General features: G+C 47.9%; 1 protein-coding gene across 1 annotated transcript in view; it reads left to right on the top strand.

Annotated features, from left to right (window-relative positions):
• The first annotated feature begins 3,340 nt into the window (after nucleotides 1-3,340).
• Nucleotides 3,341-26,386, top strand: part of LOC124673172 (polyubiquitin-like) — a 128,143-nt gene continuing 105,097 nt past the window's right edge. The window contains exon 1 of the mRNA XM_047209297.1: nucleotides 3,341-3,998. Within this exon, the coding sequence (XP_047065253.1) occupies nucleotides 3,341-3,998 (658 nt within the window). The remainder of the gene's footprint in view (nucleotides 3,999-26,386) is intronic.

Genomic DNA, 26,386 nt, shown 5'->3' with positions numbered 1-26,386 from the left:
ATAACCATCGTGCTTGAAGTTATATATCTTGCTATCACATAGTTGCTTGTATTGTTTAGCATAAGTTGTTGGTGCACATAGGTGAATTATAGTATATAGGCTTTGGGTTTGACAAAGTAAACGCTAGTTTTATTCCGCATTTGTTAAGCCCATCTCGTAAAAGTTTTAAACCGCCTATTCACCCCCCCTCTAGGTGACATCCGTGTCCTTTCAACAACACCATTTTGCTGAGAGGTATAGGGAGCTGAAAACTCATGCTTGATGCCATCATCATCAACAAATTCTTGCATAGTGTAGTTCTTGAACTCGGTGCCATTGGTTGTCCTTATCGCCTTGATCTCTGTTTCATACATTTGTGGAGCTTTCTTGGCGAAGATGATGAACTCCCTATAGGTCTCATCCTTAGACTTAAGGAGAAATACCCAAGAGTATATTGAATAATCATCAACAATGACCAGTCCATATTTTCTCCCACCAAGAGTATCATAATGAGATGGCCCAAAGAGATCGAAGTGAAGGAGCTCCAAAGTCCTAGAGGTGGTGATGATACTCTTGATATGATGTCTCTTCTTGAGTTGCTTCCCAGCTACACATGCACTGCACACACGATCGTTCTCAAAGGCTATGTCGGTTAGTCCAACAATGTGCTAACCGTTTAGGAGTTGTTTAAGATATCTCATGTTGACATGACCAAGGCGGTGATGCCACAACCAACCCTCGTCATGTTTGGCCATTAGACATGTAGGATGAGAAGGAATCTCTTTTGAGAGGTCAACCACGTAAAGGTTGTTCTCTACATATCCAACAAGGACCAATTTGAGATTATCACTCCTAAATACTTTCACACTATAATTAGTAAAATAGGAATTATAACCGACATTTGCAAGATGATAAATAGAAAGAAAATTGTATCCAATGGATCCAAACAAGCATGACCGTCTCAAGGCACAAGTTCTTAGAGATTGCCACCTTGACATATCCAAGTACATTTCCCTTTGAGTTTTCACCAAAGGCGATGCTTAACTTTTTGTTAACATCCTCTATGAATTGGTCAAGCACACCTCTTCCTCCGATCATATGATTGGTGCATCCACTATCAAACACCCATTTTGGACCACCGGAGGAATATCCCTACAAAATTAAGTAGAGGATTTAGGAACCCATTGATTAATGGGTTCATTTGCAATGGCAACAAAATATTTTGGTACCAAAATTGAGTACCCTCTATAAGCATAGTCATTGCGAGGACCAACATATTCAGCATAAACATCACCATAATAATTTATAAATAAAGCATAGTGATTGTTAGGTCCCGTGCGGTCACCACTAGTGGCTTTGCCCTTTGGGGCTTTGCCATCATTAGTGACCTTCTTGTTCTTTTTTGAGCGGGCTTCTCCTTTTTGTAGTTCTTCTTCTTGTGGGACTTAGGAACATACCCAAGTCCATACTTCTTATTGTTTGACATTTGCTTACTCAAAAGGTTATTCAATCCCATCTTATTCTTGGAGATAGTGAACTTGGCTAGTTCCTTGGTTAACCTAGCAATCTCTTCAAGAATAGTTGTTTGTTCACTAGTAGAGTCAGTGGGATAATAGTTGAGACCATATTTGGTTACCAAAGATTCAAGATATTCATTGGTTTCAACATAAAGAGATATTTCTTATTTTAATTGAGCATGTTCCTCAACAAGTTTAACATGTTCACAAGTAGATGAGGTAGAGGAACTAGCAATATTTTCAATTACAATGGGATCACTCAATGATCCAAGAGTCTTCTTAGTACTTAACTACTTATTAGTGAGTTGAGATACTTAATTTTTATTCAAATTTGTTATCGATAAATGTAAATTGCAAGTGATTTGTGTACAATTTAACCTACCCACCAGGTACCCACCCGTACCCACCAGATATAGGTATGGGTAAAATTTTATACCCATGGATGTGTGTATGGGTAGAAGTTTGTACCTATTTACTATACGGGTATGGGTATGATATTGCTCTACCCTACTCATGCCCTACCCATTGCCATTCTTAATACAACCTTAGTTTGATGCAGAACTGCATGACGATATAACCCTGTCCATGTGCTTACGATCATTGCCTGCAAGCAGTTTCATGCCAAATCGATATAGCCAGCATAAAACTGCAGACTCATTTTGAACCTGAAAACAACACCTTCAGGTTTAATCCAATCCATTGACCCCTGTAACAGAAAGGTTTTATTTCTTTCGAAACTAGAAATTCCAGAAAAAAGGGAAAACGTGAATAAGGAGGAGAGTTCTTAAAGTCAGAAACGAGACGGATAGAGATGGAAATTCTGATATTGCTATCAAAACAACCCCCGTCACTCGAGTTCCTGCCTTCGCACGATCGCACCTTGCAGCCTAACAGACCGTATAAAAATTGCCATATATCCCCAGCCAACCCTAGCTCCTCCCCTTCCGATCTCCTTTTGCGCTATACGACGGAAGCAAGAACACCCACTGCTCCTAGCAAACTTCGTCGACTTCAAGGTGCGTACGAAGCTGTTCCTTTGCCTGTCTCTACTACTAGCAGTCTCATTCATATTCATGGTGTCGCTGGTCAATGTCATGTAGGATTATAGTGGAGGGTTGCCTCATAGATTTTGTGTCCCTTCTATGATTTGTTAGATCTTGGGATTGGTTAGATGGAGAATATTATAATAGTTCATCCTTTTTTCTTGCCGGTAAAATTGCTCACCTACAGCTACAGAACGATGGGGTATAGTATCGTGTCCTTGCCACGGAATCTAACAAATTTAGATATTTTGTTGTTTATATGTATTGGTTAACCTTTGAAGAGCTATTACCTGTTGTAACTGTTGGCGTCTTTTGTGCATTGTGCTCTATAACCCAAATAAAAGCTGCAAAAGCGTCTGCTGTTAATTTTTATTCGGCGGTGGATGTTAAGGGCTGCATATTCTGTTTTTCACTTTGATCGATACGCCGTAGCAACTCTGAAGCGCGCACTAGCTTATGTAACCTTAGTCTTGATAGCTGATTTGGCCTTCGTCTGTATGGGCTCTATTTCAGTACAAAATGTCGGTTACTTAATTGAAAACTCACTTCATCTACTCAATGTACATAACTGAGTGAACCACGTAATCGATTACCTAATTACTCAAGACTTAACTTTGCTTGCATGCTAGGGCAGTATGTATTTACGCTTATGCAGTCTATTTCTATTACAGCTTCTACTATTTTTAGATAACTAGTTTCTGCTCCTACTATCGGCTGGAATTGTTGACTGTTTTGATCGTTGTTTTATATATAGCCTAATAAAAGTTTTTTCTCCTAAATTTTGTTCCATGCTCGTTCAGAATGCAGCTATTTGTGAAGTGCCCCACTGGCAGGACAATCTGCCTCAGGGTCCAGCCATCAGATACCCTCCTTGCTGTCAAGGCAAAGATTCAGGAACACCACCGCCTTTTCATCGATGGAAAGCAGCTGGAGGACAACCTTACATTGGCTGATTACGGCATCCAGCATAAGTCCACGCTTGACCTCCAAGAAAGTATGCAAATCTATGTAAAGGAGACGCTAGCAGGCTTGACCATCACTGTCGAGGTTGACAGCTTAGATACCATTGGCAAGGTGAAGTCCAAAATTCAAGATACTCAGGGCTTTCCCAAGGGTCAGCAGTGCCTCATCTTTGCCGACAAGCAGCTGGAGGATGATAGCACCTTGGCAGACCTTAACATTCTGAAGGAGTCCGCTCTTCTCCTTGTTCTCCGTCCGGGCAGTCCAGGTGGTAGGATGCAGATCTTCGTGAAAATGGTAGATGGAAATAGCCAAACCTTTTGGGTTGCGAGCTCAGATTCTGTGGACAGTGTCAAGGTGAAGATCTACGAGGTGTCAGGCATTCCCCCCAAACAGCAACGCCTCATCTATGCTGGCAAGCAGCTGCAGAACGGTCACATACTGGAGGACTATAACGTTCAGAGGGATTCTACCCTCCACTTGGCGCTCTGCCTTTGTGGTTGTTGAGTTGGATGATATGATCATTCGACGAGTATTGCTGCAGTCTTCTTTCCAGCGTAATTTAGCAGTAAAATTACTGTTGCAGCAGTCCTCTTTTCTTTCCGGTGGTGGTGTATTATAGTAAAACTATCATGTCTAGTACGTAAATGTCTTAGTACTTCTTTACCGAAAAAAATGCTTGAGATCTTCTTATATTAAGTGTCTCTGAGTCTGTCTTGGCATCGGTTGATTGAGTAATATATAGTCAGCAGTGCTTGGCATCAGTCCTTGTTCTAATACCTGTCTATTTCCTCATGCAGTCCTTGCTCTATAATATCTGTCAACAATTATTGTTGGGGCCTTCTTTCTTTCCAGTAGTGGTTTCTTTTTGGCAGGAAAATTTGCTCCAGTAGCGTATGTTATTATTCAGTATGTTATGTGTTAAGTACTTCCTCTGTGCATCATTATAAGACATTTTGAAAAGTTGTTTTTTACAAGCTAAGACAGCTTGCTAGAACATCTTATATTGTGCGACTGAGGGAGTACTTATCAATAAAAGAAACGTGTGACACCAAGATGTTGTTATGTTAAGAGTCGCTGGCATTGTTCGATTGAGAAATATAGCCAGCAGTACAATGTATTAATTCGATCCAACATATATAGAGATAAAAACATTAGTTGCTAGCCAGCTGATGGAGAAGCCTGTGTTTGATCATGCGAAGAAGGTTGACTTTGATCTTCCAAAACACACCTACCTGTTGTAGTACCTCTTTTTATTTCTGTGGTCAGTAGGCACGACAATGTTTTTCTAAATAGTTTTAGACAACTCCTAACACGATCTACTCCTGTATCACCCGCAGCTGCCAGCTCCCCCCGCGCATCTCTTCTCCGGCCGCCGCCGCCCGGGGTGTCGGCGGAGTTCATAGGGCACAGTTCAGGTCAGGGCAGTGGTGCCTGTCTGCCCACTATATGGTTGTGTTGCGGATGGCGATGGCCAGAGGGCCTCCTGGCGCGAGACGGCGGTACAGGTGGGTCCAATCTAGGTCTAGATGGGCTTGGACAAGCCGTGTCCAACGTAGGCACATGTTGGTGCTTCTGAGCTAGATCTGCAACATGAGGATGTCAGGGCCTGGACCCGGACATGGTGGTGTTGGCCTCCTCCTACGTTGGGTGCGGTCGGCTGGCTAGGTGTGGTGGATTCCATGCTCAAACATCTAGTCCCGGTGGAAGATGGGAATTGAAGACGCAACTGCAAGTGAGAACTGAGCTCCGACCCCGGTCTTGGCGGGCGTTGGCGGTGTCTAGGCATCGTTTCCTAGTTGAATGTATCGTCGTTGCAGTGAGCGTCTACTCACTCATGTTGGTCCGGGGAAACCCTAGATCTGGGTATTCTAGATCAGACGATGGCGACGCTTTTGGTGTTGCTCTCCTCTTGGGGGTATCGTTTTAGGAGCAGCTGCTGGAGATGGAGGTGTGTGGTGGAGCGGTGTGCACCTACCACGTTGAGGACGACGAGTCACGGTGGCGTGGTACAACAGGGCCTCATTGACGGGCGAGGTGTGATGGACTTGCGCAGGGCATGGGCGCTTCCTGGCGGCGTCAACGACAGAGCTGGGAAGGGCTACGCGGAACTCTTCCTTGAAGATGGGCAAGCAGTTGATGGCGGAGATGCCTTATGAAGTGAGTGCATGCTGCTAAACCGGCTGTGTGCCCCTGTTTCATCATAGGAAGACCCAGTGATGCCTACGGTTTTCAGCTGGTGGGGCATTGTTTGTGTTCTTAGGGCATAAGGTTGTGATAACATGATTGATTTTCACCCAATATCTGGTTTGTTGGTGTTGAGTGGCACCTTCGGTTTGTGATGTATGTTCTTGGCAGATCTTCGTTGAATAAAATCTAAATAAAGGACGTATGAACTGTCGGAGATAGTGCCCTAGAGGCAAATAATAATAAGTATTTAGTATTTATATCTCAATTGTTCATAATAGTTTCAGTTTCGTGCCATGCACTAGTTCGGGAGGGCATTTAGTCCCGGTTGGCCTTCCAGGGCTGTCGTCGTCGTGAACAGACAGATGCCATGGGATGGCTTAAGTTGGGGCCGAATGTGCGCTAGAGGATTTGGGGGAGGGTTTTGGTAAGGATGGGATGGATTCCGGAGGGATAGCCGGATGCTTTCTTGACGAACTTGGCCTTGGCCAGAGGTTGAAGAAGAAGAAGAACACAAGAACTTGCTCAACTTTGGATCTCTCTATTCCTTGATCAAACGAGATTACAGGTTATCAGTTCTCACATATCACCTACCCGCGCAAGGGGGTGCTCCCTCTCCTTATATAGGGGAGAGGGTGGCTTACAGGGGAAGAAACCCTAGGAAACCCTAATGGCATCTTTGACTAGGCAAACTACTTTACAAAGCCACTTTGGCCCAGCCGGTACCGGCTATGACTTTAATCAGGGGGTGGTGACCTCCGCCGGTACCTTTTACGTCATCCTCTGCTTTGGCGCCAGGGCTTCGTTTAAAGCTGAAGTGCTTCGCTCACCCTTGTCCTCTAGCTCCTGAGAGAATCTTTGACCAGCTTGCCGACGTGCTATAGTGTAGCCTATGCCGGTACTCCGGTACCTTCTTAGCCTCTTCCGGTATACCCCTCCTGGGATACCGGTATGATTTCACTTAGCAATGAATCTATCTTTGTTATTCAGAATAACCTTTAAACCGGTACCTCAACAGCCTAAACAAGGCCATTCCGGCATGCCTTTGGCATACCGGGGGTCATCCCCCCAACATTAGTCCCCGAAGCTGGTATAGTCCGGCGGATCCTATCCGACGGACCATGCCAGTTTCCCTTTTCTTAACGTACCGGTTTAATTCTTCCGGAAACCAATTCAAACCTTCTCGCATCTCTGCCGAACTCATCTCATCGTACCGATCTTTTCCGGTAGCTTTGTCATTAAATTCTCCTCGGCGAAGTCAAGAATATCTCGGAAACAATGCCTGTCAGAGACATACGCACTGTTTCTGAAGCGCCAGTGTCAGGGGCCACTTCCCTTCGACTTCCGCGTCCGCAATTAATGTGTCGCACCGGATCCTCGCGGCCGTTCCGGATCCGTGTGGCCTCCCTGTGGCATCTCATTTTTCACGCGTGTATCTCCGCGCCACATGGCGGCCCACGAGGCGAAGCGCCGTGGCCCAGCGGTTGCCGGCCCACGAACCTCTCTCCCTATTTAAGGGCGCGGCGGTTCCACATCTTCTTCTTCCCCGCACTCGCTAGTTCCAGCGCACCTAGAGCCTCTGCCCTTCGCGCTCGCCTTGCCGTCGCACGCTGCCGCAACTTCGTTCTCCGGCGAACTCCGAAGAAGCTCCACAGGGCTCTGCTCCGCAGAGATTCACCGCAGCTTCCCCGCAGTTTCCGCCCAGAGCGCCGCCACGGCTTCTTCTCCCTCTTCATCGTTCTTCGCCAGCACCTGCTAGCTCGCCCAACTCCGGTGAACCTCGAACTTCTCCTTCACCGCCGTCCTCAGGTTAGCCTCGCGGACTCACTGGTTCCCTCCATCTCCATTGCATTACTCCTGGGCCGGTAGAGTATTTACCCTTCCTTTTCTTTTGCTTTTTCTCTTACTCGTAGATCTTCACGAGAGGCTAGGTTTGAGGAAAAGTGTTTGTAGGTAGATCTCGGAATTTTTAGGCCAACATGTCTTCCGAAGAATATCTTTCGGGTTCCCCTGCCAGCAGTCGTCACAGCGAGACCCCTACCGCTTATTCCGGGGAGGAGATCTCAGTTGACCGTGTTTCTGACGGGCTCGAGGCGGATCTCGCCCAGACCGGAGAAGATGCCGGTAGCTCTGCTCAGGCTACCGGCGACCCTGAGATGGAAGCCGGTAGCTCGAGCCGTGGTGCCGCTGCCCAATCTTCTACCCCCAACCTCGATTCTTATACTCGTGGGGCATGGATGGGCTCCGAGGTGACCCGGGCGGAGATCGACTGGCTCTACCGCTCCCGAAGGGTACCGGAAGAAGTCTGGTGCCGCATCCCTGGCGAGGAGCACCAGCCTGAACCTAAGCCGGGTGAACGTGTGGTCTTTTCTGCTCATTTTTAGCGCGGATTAGGCCTTCCTGCGTCAGATTTCTTTCGGAGCTTTCTTGACTTCTATGGGCTTCAGCCCCATCACCTTCCGGGCAACTCCATCTTTTATCTTTCTTCCTTTGCTACTTTCATGGAGGGGTATGTCGGCATGACCCCATTAGTGGATAACTTCTCTTTTTTCTATTATCTCCGGAAGAATTCTATCCAACATAAGAATCTTCCGCCCCCCAAACCGTTTGTCCGGTGCGGAGGGTGCATTCTCTCGCCCCGCCAAGGGAGCCCCTTCTATAAACTTTCCGGTCTGGAGTCTGTCCGGACCTGGCAGAAATCCTTCTTTTACGTTCGGAACGGTGGACCGGAAGACTTCATCAACCTTCCGGAATATGTTCCCGGGCCACCCAGTATGAGGAATTGGCTCCGTAACCCTAGGGATGATAAGGAGTCCATCCGGATTGGCCTTTTCATTGAGAAGAACAAGGAGGAGACCAATCTCTCGGCAGACGATCTGGTCATGGCTTTCCTTTCGCGCCGGGTGCTGCCCCTTCAGCGCCGCGCTCATAAGATCTGCCAGATGTTAGGCCGGATGGATCATACCCGGATCACCACCTATCAGCTGAGCGCCTCTGATTTGGTCCTTAAGGCCAAGCAGATCTGCAAAAACGCTTTGAGGCCCAGCGGAAAATATGGGCTAGCTCCTTATAGCCGCAACAACTCTCCTCCGCGCCAAGTAAGACCTCGGGATTTTCGGGAGACCTTGTACCGGAATACTTGTGGTTTATCTTTCTCATACTGATTTGTTTTTTCTGTGTTGCAGAACTTCCGCCGGATCAGCACGGAGGAGCAAGCCACCTACGCCCCCAACCGGCGCTTCCAGGACGACTGCGATCCGGACCCCTACGTGAAGGGGAAACATAAGATGGGCCCGACGTACACCAAGCACCGCGGTAATTTCCCAACTTCTTATCCGGCAAATGATTCCGGTTATGATGATGAGGTAGCCATATCTGATGAATTTGGTTTACCAGTTTCCTTACAAACTGTTATTCTATAGATCTGCGCCCTGCCGGCACGAACCCAGAGGTCGTGGAGCACGCTGCCCCTCTGCAGGCCGAGGTTGGCCAGGAGTTCCTGGACAACCTAGCCTCCCGGGGCCGCAAGAACAAAGCCCGGCCTCTGAGGCTGGCTCCAGCGAAGATCCCCCCGCCAAGCGCTCCAAGAAGGGCGACGGCGACAAGCCCTACACCACGAAGCGGTACTGGAGTAAGATTCCGGTCGCTACCGGGTAACCTTCCGGTTTTTCTTTCTTTTTGCCTTTCGCTTGTGAATTTCTGACAAGGTATTAACTTGTCAATGCCTACAAGTAGTAGACTAGGGTTTCGTTGGATGTAGAGGGCAAGTAGATCTCGAAGGTTTCAGCCGAAAAGTACTCGACGAAATATAAACTAGGGTTTGCTCAACAATGATTCGATGCCTTTCTCGTCCCTCGACTCCCCCTTATATATGAGGCGGAGCCGAGGGATTCGTATTGTACAAGTTACAGAGTCCGGGGAGGTTTCTAACTCATCCCGCAAGATTACACACAACACTTCCTATTACAACTCTAGCTTTCCTTAATAATATCTTTGGGCTTCCGAGTCTTCTTATTCTTCGGGTAGTGGGCCTTCAGCAAACCCCGGGTACTATCTTCGGCAGGCCCATTGGGGATGCCTATGTCAGTAGCCCCCGAGATTTTACTTGAATCGTAGAGTCAGGGAAAATCTCCACGGTTTATTTTTATTCGACAACTTTAGCTTGTCTATATTTCTTCTCATGAATTTCTATATTGTACAGGGATAATGGTAGTTGGGGCTAGTTCATCTGACGGATCAGGTACTAGTTAACTGCTCTAGTGGCAATCCGCAAAAACCTACTTCAAGATCACGTCCCTGGACATGATCTCGGGATACTGGTGTAAACTTCGACAGGTGCCGCTTAAGGTCTTACCATTCTGTCGAGTCCCAGTCAAATTTATCGGGTACCTAACGCGTCCGTTAGGATTTTTCTTCGTATCTGTTGATACGGATAAAAGTAGCAAGCCGTCGTCAGAGACGGTGCCACGCCGCACAGAACGGATCTGGGGTCTTACCTTCGCAGTGTTTTGCGGCATTCAGAATTTATTCGCAACTTTTGGCGTTCTGAGAATATATTGTCGAGTGCTTATTCGGATGTTGGAATAGCACATTTCATCGAGTCAATTTCTGACTTATATTGCTCTCCCGATGGGAGTATATGTAGAGTTATCTTTATAACTCGAAATATGCTCCTTCTTCCTTTTTTTTACTTTCTTTCTTTCTCTTTTTCTTTTTCTCTCTTTTCTTTTTCTTTTTGATACTTTTCATCGGGCACGCTGTGCCCGAACAGCGTTCCCGATGGGAGTAGCCCCCGAGGCTACAACCAAGGACTTGTGCTTGGTTGTAGGCTCAACATTTTAGTGCACCGTGTCGCTATATTGTCATTTCTTCTCGAAATTTTCTTCTTTTCTCTCTCTCTTCTTTTTTTATCTCTCGGGTGCGCGAACAGCGCTCCCGATGGGAGTAGCCCCCGAGGCTATGAACAAAAGCTTTGCATTTGATCATAGGCTCCCGCAAATTCTATATTGTCATACTCGAATTTTACTTTTTTCAAAGTAGCCCCCGAGCATTTGGGCAAAAACTTGTATTTGATCAAGGGCTCCCGAAGTATTCAATAACTTCTCCTGTCGCCAATCTTCTGTTATTTTTCTTGTCGAAATTTTCTCCCTTGGTCAAAGTTACTTCATTGCTGTTAATAGTCGCAATTTTTCCGCCTATAAAGCGTAAGTACCACTCTCTCTCTGCCTTGTGGGTCCATTGTTTCCACCACGTTGACACGTCGTGCAAGTGGGGGACACACGTCCTCCGCTTTTTCTGGCACACGTACCGTAACTCCTCCACTGTAAAATACTTTTTTACCCTTGCTTCTACGTGGCTATCATCTGCTGCACATTTTTTCCATCCAACGGTCCCCCGTTTCTCCGCACCTCTATATAAGATCTCCTTCTTCTTCCTCGAGCACTTCCGCTCGCGCCGTTGCTGTGCTCCCCTCTGCAAATCCTCCTGCGCTCCACAATTCTCTAAGCTCTGCACTCCTGCGCCATTGTTGATGCCTCCGCGTCGCTTGACCAGGCACAGCACGCCGGAATCTTCAATGGCTGCCGTGGATCTGGGAACCGCGGAGTGGGAAAGATCCAAGCTTTCCGCTCAGGACATCAATCTTCTGAAGAAGCTGGGGCTCAGTAAGAAGGCCAACGCACTGCGCTTCCCTAGTGAAGAAAGCTACCCAACCCCTCCAATGGGGTATCGGGTAAGTTTTATCGACCACCTCATCCGTGGTCTTTCCGCCCCCATTCATCCTTTTCTCCGCGGACTGCTTTTTATTTATGGTCTGCAACTTCACCACTTGACGCCCAATTCTATCCTCCATATTTCTATCTTCATCACCCTCTGCGAAGCCTTCCTTGGCGTCCAGCTTAACTGGGCGCTATGGAAGCGCATTTTCTTCTGTCGCCGCAATGGCTCTCCAAACGTCGCCTATAATATAGGCGGCGTTGTAATTTCCGTTCGCCCCACCGTCGACTACTTCGACGTCAAGCTCCCTGACTCGGTTCAAGGGTGGCGCAAGAAGTGGTTGTACATTCAGGAGGAGAACCATGGATGTGCTGAAGACAACATCCCTCCTTTTGACGGTGCCGAGAAAATTCTTCGCCGCCGCTCCTGGGACGCGGAGGCTACCGAAGAAGAAAGAACAACGACGGAAGCCCTGATGGCTCGTATCCATGAGTTGCAAAATACTCGCGGCAAAGAGTTATCAGGTATCCAAATCACAGCTTATTTTCTGAGGACCAGAGTGCAGCCTCTTCAAGCTCGCAAACACCCTCTCTGGAAGTATTCTGGCGACACGGACGTCGATCGGTTGTCGACGGATTTAGAGGTCAAGGATTTAGAAAAACTTGTCCGAAAAATCTCGTCTCTCAGCAAAAAAGATCCTGTCCCTTCTTCTTGTCGCGTAAAACCATTCAGCGCCACCAATCCACTTCCCAAGGTAAGCTTTGTCGCCTGATTTGCTATTGCTTTGCTATCTTATTTTTTTATTTTCCTACTCTTTTAACATCTTCCCCTGCTTTTTTGTATAGAACCATCCAAATCTCGTCTCGCTCCCTCCCCTTCCTGAAGGTGGAGAAGTCGAGGAAAGGGCTATTATCGACGACAACCAAGATGCCCCCTCGTTTGTGAATGAACCCGTAGATTCTTTAAAATCTGCGGGATCTTCTGAAAAGGAGGCTGCTTCCGAAGGCACTACATCGGCACAGTCCCCTCCTCCTGCTGTTTCTCCAAGGAACAAGAGGAAAAGGAATGATGCCGAGGATTTCGGCACCTCCAAAGCCGAAGAAGTTGGTCCTTCACGTCCGAAGGCAGCTTATGATCCATACCTTGGATCCCTCATCAGCTCGTAAGTTGTCTTTATTTCTCCTTATATTTGTACTCGAATTTTTTTGTCTATCTTGCTTTTTATGCTGTCGTCTTTTATTCGCAGTGATGATGAGGAAGAATTACCAACTCTTGATGTGGCTGCTCGAACGAGTACGTCACATACTTTAGTTGTTTCGGAGACGCCAGCCGAAGGAGAGGAATCCTCGCCTCCTCAACTAAATGTTGGCGCTCCCACTCCACCTTCGAGCCCTCTTGTCCCTTCACCAAAAAGGACAAGGGTAGAAACGATCGTGGAGCCTACCCTTGAATTGGGTAGCTCCTCCAATTCTCTCTTAGATGACGTAAGTTCTGAATTTGCTTATTACCATCTATATTTCCTCTTGTTTCCTTATTTTATGCCTTCATATTTTTCCCATATCGACGTTTTCTTTCTTTGTCCCTCTTTGACAGCCTATGGTCAAAGAGCTTCTTCGTATCGGTGCCCAATTTGTTGGGTACCGTGAATATGCTAGCAAGACTGAAGGTAATAATTTTTTTTAATGACACCTTCTTTATGACTTCCTGCTCCTGATTTGTTGCAATTTTGATGACTCTTGACTATTGTGGCAGAGAAACTTGCAGAAGCCAACAAGCTTGTCGACACTCTTGCTCAGAAGCTGGAGCAGAGTGAAACGGCTCGCAAGAAGGCTGAACTTGATGCTAGCCAAGCTAAAGCAGAAGCTGAAAAGGCCACGGCAAAAGCTGCTGGTGTCGAAGATCTGCAGAAAAGGCTTGATGACGCCGAAGCTGCTTTGAATGAACACAAGGCCGCCCAGATTGCTTGTGAAAAGGCGATCACCAAACGCTTGAACGCGCAGAATCGGCGCTTTGTCGGTAATCTTGTCATCCCCTTTTATCTTTTTCTTTTTTAGGGTTAATTTTCCTTTCTTGCTGTCGACCAACGCATATTTTCTTCGGCAGCCAAAACAAACCAAGAATTTGAGCTTGAAGATCCCGACGATGATCCTCTGCTAGACGCACTCTCTTTCTTGGAGTTTCATGGAAATGAAGTTCGCGAAGGCATAGAACATGCTAACGCGGGTTTATCAAAGCTGTTCCCCTACTTCTTCCCAAGGAAAGAGGAGCCCAAAACTTTCCTTGCTCTTGCCAAGGATTTCGATCCGCCAGAAGATCTTGGATTGAAGATGCGCCAGGAGAACATGAAGGTTGCTGTCGAAAGCACTGTTGCCTTGGTCGCGGACAGCCAACAAACTGTTGACTGGATGAAAGTTGGCGCCACCGAGCAGATAGAACAAACGAAATGGCGTTCGTTGATCAAGGCAGCCAAGCCCAACGCGAAGAAAATCCTGGCCTATCTCGGGAGCCAGCTTCAACTCCTAGCTCATCAAAGCCGGAGGTCTAGTTGAACGCCTCCTCTTTTTCTTTCTTTGCTTTTGATGATGTCGCCAAAGTAGTTATTTGGTGACACTTATCCCACTAGCTCCACTGTAATGCCTTGTAAATATTCTGAAAGATCAATGAAAACTCTATCTTGCTTGTTGATTGATGTCGACTTTTTTGTTAAATTTCAGTTGGTATTTGATAACTATACTCCGTCTCCTGCTCCTTCCGATGTTTTGCCTTCTCCTTCTCGCTCAAGAAAAGTTCTTGCTAATACTGAACCTGTCGAAGATTCCTTGCCGCAAGAATTGGAAGAACTTCGGCAGCAACTTCAGTATGCGAAGAAGCAGACGCTTGTGATGATGGAACAGTCTCGCAAGGCATCTGAAGCCGAAAAAATTGCGCTTCAGCAAGCTCAAGAGGCCATGGCTACTAAGGAAGTCGCCGTTTCTGAGGCTAAAAAGGCGACTACTCGAGAAAATTTTATGCTCGAGTTAATGAATGAAGCCAGCGCGGATATGTCGGGTATGCTTGTCGCTTTTTTTTTTTTTATAAAACCACGATACCTTCCGTCTTCATGCTACGTCTCTTAAAAATTTCTGAACCGTTGCTTGATAGGTTCCTTTATTGATGCTGCTGCCGAAGAAGAGAGGGTAAATACTAGGACGAACCTCCTTGTTAACCTTGCCCTTGACCATGGTTCTCTGTTCTGGGCTACCCCGGAGAGGACCCGACAGATTGTCAGATTTCAAGATCGCACCTCTCAAACTCGCGACTTCCTTGATTTTTGTACCAGGACCCTGTCTATGGTTTATAACTCCATGTTTCCTCGGAACGTTCAGCCACAAACTCTTCCCGAGCTGATGGGGAGATTTAAGGATCCCCACAAGATCCATGGTTTTGTAAAAGCTCAACTAGTAGCTGGCGCCAGGTTTGCCCTTATCATGCTTCAGATCTGCCACTCGAAGCTTGACCTGACCCAAGTTGTTGCAAAAGTTCATGAGAAGGTAAGGCGTCGAAGAGTTGGTGTCGACAGAATTAACACGAAGGTTTCGCCTGTAGCCGAAGAAATGATTGAAGATCTCCTTCGGATGGATGCCGACTTTTTTGCAGATGGTCATTATGCTGACTTTCTTGGCGCTGCTCCCGAAGAGGGCAGAATTACCATTGATAACATATTGAATCGTGACTAATTTTTCTTTGGTAGACAACTCTTCTTTGTAAGCCACAATTGTGACTGTATTGTGAAGCAATCATCATATGTCTATATTTGTCTAGCCCCCGAGTGTTTCGGTGCCTATTTTCTGTATTTGTGTATTGCGAGGTTTTGAACCAAGGCATTTATTCAATATGTAGTGTTGGCGAGTATCAGCCCCCGAGCTTTCTTGTCGAGTACTATTTTGTATTTTTATTGACTCGCGAGGTATTTAATACCAAGGTGAGACTATCTTTTTTCGAAGAGCTATATTGAGAATCGTCGGGCCTGAGCCTTTGGGCGTGTCGATGAAAAAGAGCTATATTGTCACTATCTTTACTATATTGCAGCACCGCGAGCCCGCCTCATTAAAAACCTTTCCCGGCCCCACTCGGTGCCCCGAAAAAGGAAAAGAGTGCGTCTGGAAGCTCGCGGGCATTTCAGTACATTGTGTTTTTACAAGGACTATATTTCGACTCTAGGCGTAGAACCGCCTGAGTTGCGCCACGTTCCAGGGGTTTTGCTCCTCCACCCCTGTCTTCTTGTCCTTTATCCTGTATGCTCCTCCTCCGATTACTTCTGAAAGGATGTTGGCTGTAAACGTCGACTGTGGTAATTCTTCAGGTCCTGTTGATATTTGGTTACTCGAGAGAGTACTTCATCTCTAGCCTCGTCGAGGGCGTCGACGTCATCTTCTAGTGCTTTTCTCGACACCTCTTCATCATAGTACACGACTCGTGGAGAATCGTGTTCTATCTCAATTGCCAGTACTGCTTCCGCTCCATGGACTAAGAAGAACGAAGTTTCTTGTGTTGCTGTGTTTGGTGTTGTTCGTATGCTCCATAATACACTGGGCAGCTCCTCTGGCCAGGTGTATCGAGCTTTCTCCAGTGGTGCTAATAAGCGTTTCTTGATGCCATTGCAGATGATTCCATTGGCTTTCTCGACTTGACCGTTGGTCTGCGGGTGCGCAACCGACGCAAAGTGTAGCTTGATACCCACTTCTTCGCAATAATCTTTGAACTCGTGGGATGTGAAGTTACTGCCATTGTCTGTGACGATGCTGTGAGGCACTCCAAATCTGAAGACGAGACTTTTTACGAATTTAACTGCGGATGCCCCGTCTGGTGAGTTTATCGGCTTCGCTTCTATCCACTTTGTAAATTTGTCGACAGCTACCAGCATGTACTCCTTTCCTCCTGGCCAGGATTTGTGTAACTTTCCCACCATATCGAGGCCCCATTGAGCAAAGGGCCAAGATAAAGGTATTGGCATCAGCTCTGCTGCCGGGGAGTGAGGTTTTGCGGCAAACCTCTGGCACGCATCACAGGTTCGTACTATCTCTTTCGCATCTTCTATTGCTATCAACCAATAAAATCCAGCTCTAAAGACTTTGGCAGCAATAGCTCGGCTGCTCGCGTGGTGACCGCAAATTCCTTCGTGTACATCCTTCAAGATCATCCTTCCTTCTTCGGGTGTGATGCACCTCTGTAGTACTCCCGAAATACTTCGTTTGTATAGCTCCCCTTTGACCACAGTAAAAGCTTTTGATCGTCTAATAACTCGCCTTGCTTCAACTGGATCGTCGGGTATTTCCTTCTTCAGGATGTATGATATGTACGTCTGCATCCATGGTATCTGTATCATCATGACCATGTCCTGATCTTCCTCTTCTTCTTCCTCTAGTACTTCTTTGATAGCCCCCGAGGGTTTTTTCTCCTTCTTTTTTGGTTTTGTCGACTTCGTAGATCTTTCTGCTATCTCTTCCCAAAATACACCTGGAGGAACTGCGAGGCATTGCGACCCGATGTTTGCGAGAACGTCGGCTTCGTCATTGCTCAATCTGCTGATGTGATTTACTTCGCATCCATCGAACAACTTCTCGAGCTCGTTGTAGACTTCCTTGTATGCTATCATACTATCGTTGACTGCGTCGCATTGGTTCATGACTTGCTGAGCTACCAACTGTGAGTCGCCAAAAATTTTTAGTCGAGTTGCACCGCAAGCTTTCGCCATCTTCATCCCGTGTATGAGGGCTTCGTATTCTGCCTCATTGTTAGATGCGTTTGGGAACGTCATTCTCAGGACGTACTTCAACTTGTCGCCTTCTGGTGATATTAGTATCACACCTGCGCCAGCAACTTCTAATCTCTTGGATCCGTCGAAGTTCATGGTCCAAGTTCTCGATAAATCTGGTGGTCCTGTGTTTTGCAGCTCCATCCACTCTGCGATGAAGTCTGGCAAAATCTGTGACTTTATTGCTTTTCTTTTTCCATACGTGATGTCCCGAGGGGAAAGTTCTATTCCCCAAAGGGAGACACGGCCCGTGGCTTCTGGATTGTTGAGTATATTTGACAAGGGAGCTTCATTGACCACTATGATCGGGTGTGCCGAAAAATAGTGGCGCAATTTTCGTGCGGTTGTGAACACTCCGTATGCTAGCTTTTGGTACTGAGGGTACCTTTGTTTTGAAGGCGATAAAACTTCGCTGACGAAGTATACTGGCCTCTGTACTCCATGGAGTTTTCCTTCTTCCTCTCTTTCAACGACAAGTACCGTGCTTACCACCTGAGGTGTGGCCGCAATATACAGCAACAGAGGCTCCTTCTCTTTCGGCGCCACCAAGATTGGGGGTGTCGAGATTTTGCGCTTGAGATCCTCGAAGGCCCTGTCCGCCTCTTCGTTCCACTGGAACTTGTCTCCCTGTTTGATCAAGGCATAGAATGGTAACGCCTTTTCTCCAAGCCTGGCGACGAATCTGCTTAAAGCTGCGACTCGCCCGGTTAACTGCTGTACTTCTTTCAACTTTGTTGGCTTCCTCATTGTTACGATTGCCTGTATTTTTTCGGGATTTGCTTCAATCCCTCTTGCTGAAACTAAGAACCCGAGAAGTTCTCCTGCAGGGACGCCAAAAGAGCACTTTGTCGGGTTCAGCTTGAGATAGAACTTATCGAGGTTGTCGAAAGTTTCCTTCAAATCCTCAATTAGAGTGTCGCCTTTTTTGGATGTTATGACGACATCGTCGATGTACACTTGTACATTTTTCCCGATCTGCGCTGCTAGGTACTTCTGCATCATCCGCTGATATGTTGCTCCCGCGTTTTTCAACCCGAAGGGCATTGTTCGATAGCAGAACACGCTGTTTTCACCTCATCATCTTCTTTCAATCTAATCTGGTTATAACCAGAATAAGCATCCAGGAAGGAAAGACGTTCGCATCCTGCCGTGGAGTCGATAATTTGATCGATCCTTGGGAGGGGAAAGTGATCCTTTGGACAATGTTTATTAAGACACGTAAAGTCGACGCACATGCGAAGGACCTTCATGTTTTTCTTCGGCACCAGCACTGGGTTAGCTACCCATGTGGCTTCTGTATGAGTTTCTTTGATGAAACCTGCTTCTCTGAGTCTATTAATTTCCGACAGCATAGCCTTGCGGTTTGGTTCCGAAAAACGCCGCAGAGGTTGTTTGATTGGTTTCGCGATCGGATCCAATTGTAGGTGGTGCTCGGCAAGTTCCCCGGGTACTCCTGGCATGTCAGCTGGACACCATGCGAAGATTTTCCAGTGCTCACGGAGGAACTCGACGAGCGCGCTTTCCTATGCGAGGTCCATGTTTGTCGCGATGGACGTCGTTTTCTTCGGGTCTGTCGGGTGGATCTGTACTTCCTTGGAATCCTTTGCAGTGTTAAAGGTTGATTCCTTACTAGGTCTCCCCACATCTGGTAGCACGTCGTAGTCTGTTGTGAGTCTTGACTCCATATACTCTGCTTGCATCCCGAAGGTTTCTGAGAGCCGATGAAAATCCTTATCACATTTGTCGGCAAGCGCAAAACTTCCTTTCATTGTAATTGGCCCCTTAGGTCCAGGCATCCTCCACAACAGGTATGTGTAATGTGGTACTGCCATAAACCTAGCGTATGCTGGGCGCCCCAACAACGCGTGGTATTGTGATGGGAAATCCACAACTTCAAACTCCAGCCTCTCGATTCTGTAATTCTCTCGGGTGCCAAACTGAACGTCGAGATTGATCTTCCCCAATGGGTAACTTGGCTTCTCTGGTGTGATGCCGTGAAAACGCATATCCGTTGGTTTAAGGTTTGCCAAGGATATGTTCATCTTCCTTAATGTATCTGCATACATAAGGTTTAGACTGCTTCCTCCGTCGATGAAAACTCGAGATACATCGAATCCTGCGATTACTGCCGGCAAAATAAGTGCTGATTGCCCTGGTCGAGGAACTTGTTGCGGGTGATCCGCAATTGTGAAACCAATATCTTGTCCCGACCAATTGAGATACTCGATTGTTGGTGGAGGCATCTTCTCTGCCATGAGCACTTGCCGCGAAATTACTTTCTGAGCTCTATTGGATGGTCTGCCTTTCTAAATCATCGAGACCGCTCCATGGGAATTGGGATCGACATATGGTGGTGGTGCTGGTGCTGCCGCTATTCTGAGCTGGTGTCGATTTTCTTCCGTAATTGCGGGAGGAGGTGGTAGGTGGACCTCACTCCTAGGTCCTTGGGGATTTCGACTTGCTGCCTGAGCATGGGCTTGCGCGGCAACCCTCATCATCGCTTGAAAATTTCGACAATCTTTCTGTAAATGTCCTGACTGTCTTACCCCATTGCTGTCGACAAAGAAATGCATCTGGCATGGACCATTCATCATATCCTCAGGGGTCACAAAGGGCCTCTGAAACCTAGGTCCATTGTTTGGTCTGTTATTTCGCGAATCATCTCTGTTGTCATTTCGCTGCTGGTTGCTTCGTTGATAGTTATCTCTATTGCTTCCTCCAGCGCCTGATCGAAACCCAGCCGAAATTTGGCCAGGTGGATCATAACTCGAAAATCGAGAGAATCGTCGCCTGCCCTGATAATTTCGATTGCGGTCCTCCTCTGGTGACCTGTGTCGCTTATTGTGCACAGCATCTTCGCCATCTGCCCATTTGTTTGCTATCTCCATTAATGCTGATACTGTTTTTGGGTTAGTTCTTCCCAAATCCTCCACGAAATCTCCTCGTCGGACTCCTGCAACGAACGCGTCTATGGCTCTCTCGTCAGATATGTTTTCTGCCGAGTTTTTGATGATGTTCCACCTTTGGATGTACTTCCTCATTGATTCATCATGTTTCTGTCGACATGATCTCAACTCCTCGAGTGTCGCAGGCTTTTTGCAAGTAGACCGGAAATTCTTGATGAATATGTCCTCAAAATCAGTCCAGCTGTCGATGGAACCTACTGGAAGCTTCTTTATCCAAGATCTTGCGGCTCCACTCAAGTGCACCTGAATGCTTTGCATTGCCGTTGCCCTTGTGCCGCCAATTAACTTCACTGTCTCGAGGTAATCTACCAGCCAATCCTCAGGATCCTGCAATCCATCGAATTTTTTGAAATTATCGGGTAGCTTAAACCCTGAGGGCACCCGAGTTTTTCGGACCCTTCTAGTAAAACATGGTAGCCCGCACATGTCCTCTTCGGCTATGTCTGGAGAGTGTCGATGTTCCCTTCTATGTTGTCGTGCCCTGTCTACCCTTGCCTGAGTTTCTGCGTCCCTTGCTTCGCCTGTTCTCTCGGGAGCTGCTGCTGCAACCGCAGGTCGTGGACTATTTTGCCTTGCTGATCCTTCGGGAGGCGTCGATGCGAACGCTGTTCCCATGGCTCCAACACCTGCCATGGCCATGTTATAAAGTGCTTCCCTTGGATCTCCAGGAGGTGGCCTAGATGCGAGGATAAAGGCTTGTGTCGCCATATACCCAGCTTCCGGTGTTTTGGGAATGATGTTTCCTCTCGTGTCTATCGACATAAAGGACATGTCGAGGTTTTGAACTAGATTCTCTCTTTCTGCTTCAGGTATGTTTTGCAACCTTGACCTTGCCCTGTTCCGAGCTTCTCTGTGGCTATCTCCCGAAGTTCCTGAATGTCGACTGAGGTCTGCCCTTCGCCTGCTTGACGCGGAAGCTGCCTCCTTTCTTCTGTTCAGATCAGCTGTTTGTTTTTCCAATTCCCTTCCAGCTCGAGCGAGTCTATATTGGTATGCCTGCAATTCCTCGACCGTGGCGGTTGTCGCCATTGGTTCTGAACCATCCATAGCTTTTGCGGCTCTGTCCCATGCTGCTTGTGGCAACTGAACTCTCATACGTGGTGTAGGCCCGACGTATTTGTTGCCTAATCCTCGCCTTAAGTCAGAGGGATCGACGTATGGATTTCCCAGATCGTCGAAAGCCTCCGACGTTTCCTCCTCATCACGACTTGCTTCTCCAATGGCGTAGATTTGATGATATTTTGAATTCTGCGCGTCGCTGGATTCGGTGACACCATCATAGAGATTGGTGAAGACCTTTCCAATGGTGACAGACTTGTCGAAGAAATCGAAGCTGTCGATGCTCTCGGAATCGCTGCTTATATAGGAGTCCGCAGACGACTCGAAAGACATGTCGCTGAAGATCTTGGCGAGTTTTTCGCTTGCCTTGGTGTTGATGAAGCGTGGCGAAGAGGTTCCTTCGTCGCCTGACTCGACCGATGATGCCGAGCTTGAAGATTCAGTATGTTCCACAGAGAACCTCGAGAAGGTCGGAATTTCGAGACGATACGTTCCTTCCTTCCCACGCGAAAGTGGAACCTCCCGAATGTCATCTCCATGGGCTCCTCCAGATACGTATATGCATCCAAACGGGAGGGCGGGTGAGGTATAAAATCAACGAGACCAGTTGCGATCTGTTTACCTTTGTCCATGATGTTGCTTGCTGCCGATGAAGTCGACGATCTTGAACGTGCCATCGAGATCAGCTCCTTGTCGCCTCTAAATCCCACAGACGGCGCCAATTGACAAGGTATTAACTTGTCAATGCCTACAAGTAGTAGACTAGGGTTTCGTTGGATGTAGAGGGCAAGTAGATCTCGAAGGTTTCAGCCGAAAAGTACTCGACGAAATATAAACTAGGGTTTTCTCAACAATGATTCGATGCCTTTCTCGTCCCTCGACTCCCCTTATATATGAGGCGGAGCCGAGGGATTCGTATTGTACAAGTTACAGAGTCCGGGGAGGTTTCTAACTCATCCCGCAAGATTACACACAACACTTCCTATTACAACTCTAGCTTTCCTTAATAATATCTTTGGGCTTCCGAGTCTTCTTATTCTTCGGGTAGTGGGCCTTCAGCAAACCCCGGGTACTATTTTCGGCAGGCCCATTGGGGATGCCTATGTCAATTTCCTTGTATTGTTGCTTTTTCTAACTTTGTTTTTCCCATTTCTTTCTCAGGTCTGCTCTGAGCCTCACCAGGAGCGCCTCTGGCATGAGGCCGGAAGCCTCCGAGGGTGCCGCCAGGACCTCTCCTCCTCCTCAAGGAAGTCCGGTACCATCTGGTGCCGGGAAATCTCCAGCCTCCTCTCGGGGAGGCAACACAAGTACGGGGCGCGCGGCTCCTGAAACTTCCCATCATCGCGCGGAGGAGGATTTCTTTTCCCCTCCAGAAGCTGAAGACACCGGCGCCAGCAACACCTGCGCCGGTAGCGAAGATGCCGGGCGGGTGGAACCCTTGGTTCCTCCCGTTCCCAAGAAGAAGAAGAAGAAGGCCAATGCCCCCTCTTCCAAGACTGCGCCGGATCCTTCCGCGCCAGCAACCTCATCAGCGGCTAAGGAGACACCGGATGCTCCTTCGCCAGCAAAGGGCGCACCATCACCTCCTCCGGCAGCTCCAACCGGCAAATCCGCTGCTGCCGAGCCAATTCGCCCAGAAGGCGCAAAGCTCACCGCTCAGCAACTTGCTGCGGTGGTCACTGCGGCGACCTCCTCCTCTCCCGGCTCGCAGTCACTAGTGCTGCACGCCGGCCGCGCCGTTGTTGCGGCCAGTGAGAAGGCTACAGCTCTGCTGGGCCGGATCACCGAGCTCAACCGCGGCGAGGTAAACCTGGGCCCGCTGCAGGAATACGCTGAGAAGTGGAACCAGGCGGACTTGTCTCCGGCTACCCGCGGCCTGGGCAAGGACAAGCTTCCGGTGGTCGACCCTTCCGGCCCGCGGAATACAGCGCAGCATCTCAGCCGGCTCAGGCGCGCGGTCAAGGAGTTCGACACCGCGTGGCACGATGCCAGCAACAATGTGGTGGTAAGTTGCACAAACCTCAAAGTTCTTTAAATTCATGCCGGTTTTCAATCTTCCAATTTATATGTATATCCTCCCAGTCCCCGAGTTTCGGGTTGAGGACGCAGTTCTTAGCACGAAACTTTCTTAGAAATATAAAACCGGCATAGCCAGTCCCCGAGTTTCGGGTTAAGTACGCAATTCTTAGCGCAAAAATTGCTTGAAACAAAACGCCGGCATAGCCTTACCAGAATCTTTTAACTTGAACAGGGCACCTTGGACACCCGGAAGCAACTCTTTGAGGAGCTTCTGTGGGAGCACCGATTCCTTGCCGAGGCCCACAGCGAGTGCCAAGGTTTATTTTTCTCCCTCCGGCTTCTTTTGTACTGGTTGCTTTTTTCAATCTATATTCACAAGTTCTTTACACAATAGCGCTTCCGGAAGCCTCCTTTGAGGACCTCTCCACCCATCTCTCCACGCTCCAGGGTATCATTTTCTTTTCCGGTTGTCTTGTCTTTCTTTAATCTACCGGTTTCTTTCTGTTAATCGTATCTTTTTCCGGATTGCAGCTGAAAAGGAGTGGCTTGTCCTTGAGCACCGCCAGGCCCTGGATGCCCAGGAGAACCTCTCCGCTGGGTTAAAGGACCAGCTCATGGAAGCTGAACTCCGGCATTCGCGGGAGCTCAAGGAGGCCCAGGCTACTGCTGAGGCCAAGCTGGATGAGTCGGTAAGGGACTTCACCGACGCCAGCACAAAACCGCGGAAGGAGCTGGAGGAGGAGTACCGGCTGCGGAAGGAGGCGCAAGACCGGAACGCCACCCTCACGACGGACCAGGCTGAATATGACCGGTTGGTCCTTCAGGCCGATGAACTGGCTCGCAGTAAGTCTTTTTTCTTTTCTTTTTAGCTTATAAGCTTATACCTTCCGGCAGTATGTCTTATACCGGTTCCTTTTTACTTCTTTTTCTTTCCTTGCAGAGCTTTTCCCGGATTCCCAGGCCTTTGCGCACAAGAAGGTAACAGAGCGCAGGGCTGAGCAGGCTCTCATCAATCCGGATGCGCCCTGGGACGCCTACGACCACCTTGTGGCGCTGGCCGCCCGCATCTCTCACATGAGAGATGTGGACCGGCATCTGGTCGACTTGCCGGATGTGGCCATGCAAATCTTCAGGGTGCTGTGGCCTGGGGAGGCGATTCCGGCATGACGCTCCTCTCCGATCGGCTGAAGGACGCCTGCAGAAGGTTCCGTGAGTGGAAGTGCTCAGCGGCCCGTGCCGGAGTTGATGCAGCGCTATGCGTTGCCTGTTCTTGGTACGAGGAGCTGGACCTCGACGCCCTCCACAGCTTGCGCGGCAAGGCTCCTACCGATATGGACCCCGCCTTAACCGCCAAGCGACAGGACCGCGCCTACCGGGTGGCCCAGTTTGCTAGCACCGGCACCTTCATCCGTCCTCCTGCCGACATCAGGGACGAAGTCACTGATGACAAGGAAGAAATTTCCAGCGAAGACGAGGATGAGGATGCCGAAGAAGGCGATGCCCCTCCGGAAGCTCCTGAAGCTGGCCCCCAGCCTACTGTTGCTTGAATACTCTCATTATGTGCTTGTTGCATCTGTTGTATCAAAACAATGTTCGTTAAATTCTACCCCGGTATGTCAGGGTCTTTGATGTAAAGTAATACTTTGACGTTCTTTTGGTTGTGCTAATCTTCATTATGCCGGTAACTTATATGATATACCGGTAACTTATTAAGTTATGTTTGTATGCTACCTTAGCAATTTGCCTATTGTTTGCTTTGATCTTGCACTGTGAAGACTCCAGAATTGTTTCCGCATCCAATCTGATGCGCACTTGGTTCTTTTGCTTTGGCTCTGCCTTCCTCTCTGGGTTGTTTGGCGTATGAGTCACAAAGTTCTTTTGCCAAGCAAGCACTTTCTTGAACTTAGAAATAACTCGAGATTTTTCACAAAAAACTGGTATAACCGGCGTTAGTCAAGCTTTCTTCGGATTGTTTGTTCTTGACCTCTCTTTGCGTGTTTCACGTGCTTGGATCCTTCCGGTTTATCTTGCTTGCCATGAAGCCGGGTTTCGGACAACAGCAAAGTCGAAGACTCCGGTAGGTTTAGCACGCTACTAAACCGGAAAGAGAAAACGTCCAACAACCAAACCGGTATACTGAAAAAAATAAACACATTGCATGCAATTTCGGTAGAGGTAGTCCCCGAGATTCATTCGAGGTGCCGGCATCTTTTATTCATAGCATATAAGGTACAAAAAAGAACTCCTTACAACACATCTTCAGGAATAGAAAGGACGTAGCAAAGCTATGTTCCATGGGTGCTTGGTCTCCTCCCCTGACCTATCCGCCTTTCCCTTCTTTGATTCATGTGCATCGATCAAGTAGTAGGCATCATTGTGTAGAGCCTTGCTCACAATGAAAGGTCCTTCCCACGGAGGTGAGAGTTTGTGGCGTCCCTTAGTGCGCTGTCTTAGGCGTAGCACCAGGTCCCCTTACCGGAACACTCTCGGATTAACCTTCCGGCTATGATAGCGTCTTAGATTCTGCTGGTATATGGCTATTCTTGCCAAAGCCAGCTCTCTTGCTTCTTCTAGCAAGTCCACATCATTCTCTCAAGCCTCTTTTACCTCTTCTTCGGTATAGAGCTGAACCCTTGGTGAATCATGAATGATATCGGTTGGTATCACGGCTTCCGCCCCATAAACCATGAAGAATGGAGTGTATCCGGTAGATCGGTTCGGTGTTGTTCTGATGCTCCACAGCACTGATGGTAGCTCATCGAGCCAACATCCCGGTGTCTTTTCAAGCGGTTCGATGAGCCTTGGTTTGATACCGGAAAGCACCAAAGCATTGGTTCTTTCTACTTGGACATTGCCTTGCGGGTGTGCGACTGAGCACAGATCCAACTGCATATTGTTATCCTCGCAGAATCGCTTAAACTCTCCTTGGGCAAAGTTTGTCCCATTATCAGTGATGATACTATGCGGGTATCCATACCGCAAGATGACATCTTTCAAGAATTTCACCGCCGTATGCCCATCACATGTTGCGATAGGTTTCACTTCCAGCCACTTGGTGAACTTATCCACCATTACTAGGATGTGGGTCATCTTTCCTCTTGCAGTTTTGAATGGGCCTACCATGTCAAGGCACCAAACAGCAAACGG

This window comes from Lolium rigidum, chromosome 7 (genome assembly GCF_022539505.1).
Source record: "Lolium rigidum isolate FL_2022 chromosome 7, APGP_CSIRO_Lrig_0.1, whole genome shotgun sequence".
Classification (NCBI taxonomy): domain Eukaryota; kingdom Viridiplantae; phylum Streptophyta; class Magnoliopsida; order Poales; family Poaceae; genus Lolium; species Lolium rigidum.
Note: the sequence above shows the minus strand (reverse complement) of the source record. Positions and strands in the feature narration are given on the sequence as shown.